Source organism: Frieseomelitta varia, unplaced genomic scaffold, assembly GCF_011392965.1.
Source record: "Frieseomelitta varia isolate USP_RPSP 00005682 unplaced genomic scaffold, Fvar_1.2 scaffold_371, whole genome shotgun sequence".
NCBI lineage: Eukaryota > Metazoa > Arthropoda > Insecta > Hymenoptera > Apidae > Frieseomelitta > Frieseomelitta varia.
In genome coordinates, this window is record NW_025110114.1 from 352,941 (window position 1) to 355,445 (window position 2,505).

Genomic DNA, 2,505 nt, shown 5'->3' on the forward strand with positions numbered 1-2,505 from the left:
TAGATTGTTTTATTTCTTCTTCTTCTTCTTATTTAGATTGTTTTATTTCTTCTTCTTCTTCTTATTTCGATTGTTTTATTTTTTCTTCACCTTCTTATTTCGATTGTTTTATTTCTCCTTCTTCTTCTCCTTATTTCGATTATTTTATTTCTCCTTCTTCTTCTTCTCCTTATTTCGATTGTTTTATTTCTTCTCCTCCTTATTTCGATTGTTTTATTTCTTTTTCTTCTTCTTCTTCTTATTTCGATTGTTTTATTTTTTCTTTTTATTCTTATCTTCTCCTCTGTTTATACTGCTGTGAACTTCTGTTCGTTTCTTTTCTGTTCTCTTTGTTTCTTCTTTTTTTTTTTTTTGAAGTTCTTGTTATAATGTAATTAATACAGATTTTACTGATTTTCTTTCTTTTTCGTTTTTTCCTCAAGTTTCTTTCATTGTTCTATCTTTTTCTTCTTCCCGTTTCATATTTCCCCTTCCTGTTCCCTTCGTCTCTTCTCCGTTCATCGTTCTTTTTCTTTTCTTCTCTCGTCCCTTTTCCATACTATTACTCATTCTACCTTCCTTCCATTTTCGTCTCATTCTCTGTTTGCGCTGAAAGATTTAAGGCTTTTACACGGCCTTACGATGTCACACGATTATGCAGATTAAAGCTCTCAAGTGTGAACCGCGTCCCTTCGGAAGACATTCCTTTGTATCCGCGACTTCGCAACTTCAGTAAAACTTCTATCTGACTTCATCATGGAACAGACAGCCCCTTGCAAGGGAAGTTTGCCAATTTCCCCTAGTTGCTTCAACACACACCCTCTTACGAAACATTTTGCAATATACATGAAATTTTCTGCGGAATATGTTTGAATATTTTCACGACATCGCAACTATAGAGATTCAATCAATAATCAGTTCTCACGAATCTTTACTCAATTCGACACCGATTAGAATTTATTTTCAACAAGTGGAGTTCCATTGCGAATCACTCTTGCCAGAAGCATCAAATTCGATGCGATAATGTACAGAGTGTTCCAAAGTTTAGCGTTCAAACTTTGCCAGTGTGTCGTGCAATAAAATCCATGAATACTTATGTCTGAAAGTGTCAGTCTCCTTTATTAATACAAATTTGATGTCGAAGCACTGTTAAATTCATTGCGGATCAAATCTCGTCGAATTCACGCGCGGTTTTTTCATAATTCATTCTCCACGAGCAAAGAAATTTGTATATTTTAAATATATATATAAATTATATCTTAAATATATAAATTAAATTTAGTTGAAAAAATATTTAATTTCTAAATATATATTTATTTTTTTTATTTTACAAAAAAAATAATATATTTATATATATTTGGATCATTTATTTTCGAAATAATTGAATTATTAAAATTAATTAATTAACCCTGATAGAAAAGGTACAAAAGTAAATTTTACTTATTTATTTTTCAAAAAATTCATTTTCATTACTTTAAACTGTTAACAATATTATTAATTTTTAATTATTACTGAAATATATTTTTATCATAAAACTTTATTTAATTATATTAATTTTAAATTATTTAAATATATACATTATAGAGTTATTTATATATTTAATATATATATTAGAATTATATATATTTAATATATATATTATATATTATTTAAGATGTAAGGTCTAGCAATTTAAAAGACCATTTGGAGATTAAAATTCTTGAAATTAATCACGTTTGTCACGCTTCACATGTTCGTTGTAATTTTCCAAAGAAATCCACGGACTATTTACTACACAATTTTATTCTTACTTACTGTAAAAGTTTGAACACTATAACCCTGTACGTGAACGACAGACAATCACGAGTTTCTTCTTCCTTTCTTCACTCGTCAATTTTCTTCTTTCTCTTCGCCCTTCTCTTCTCTGCAGTTCTTCCCACCTGACGATCTGTTTGTTATCTCATTAATTCGCGCGATCCTTGTTATCTCATTAATTCGCGCGATCGTGCGACCAGCGAGTCCTACCAGCGTTCGAAAACAGCGTGACGTGTCGCCCGTTCGCGATTCTATTTCTAACGTCGCGCCTTTTGGTTTCTCTTTTCCATGGAACTCGCAGAACAACGAGCACGACGGCGAGGGGGATGGAATAAAGCAGAACGCCAGGAGCCGATTGCCTGGAACACCCACGGCTTCCTTCCGTCAAAAGGCCTCGCCAGTTTCACCCAGGTCCAGCACGCCGGAAGTGACACAGGTGGGTCGGTCGTCCCCTTTCAACCAGTCCAATCGAACCAGCTGTGCTTATTTCTCAGATCTCGCGACCTTTCTTACCTTTGACACTCAATTCAAGGTTCAACTGAGAGTTGAAATCGAGAAATATCGAGTCTCTACAGAAACAGGATTGTTTCGTAGAGTACAATTGTAGAAGGAGAAAAAGGAAAAAAGTGGAATGGAAATTATTTATTGCCAAGAGCGAAATATTGTTCATTTTTAATCAATTATTCGTCGTCATTTTAATTTTAATTTTTTCTTTTTTGTTTTTTTTTTTTT

The 2,505-nt window shown here is 32.6% G+C and overlaps 1 protein-coding gene across 1 annotated transcript in view; it reads left to right on the top strand.

Annotated features, from left to right (window-relative positions):
• LOC122530998 overlaps positions 1–2,505 on the top strand; it is a gene marked incomplete at its 5' end in the record, with an annotated part of 60,664 nt that overhangs the window by 38,579 nt on the left and 19,580 nt on the right. The window contains one exon of the mRNA XM_043658493.1: positions 2,075–2,209. Within this exon, the coding sequence (XP_043514428.1) occupies positions 2,075–2,209 (135 nt within the window). The remainder of the gene's footprint in view (positions 1–2,074; positions 2,210–2,505) is intronic.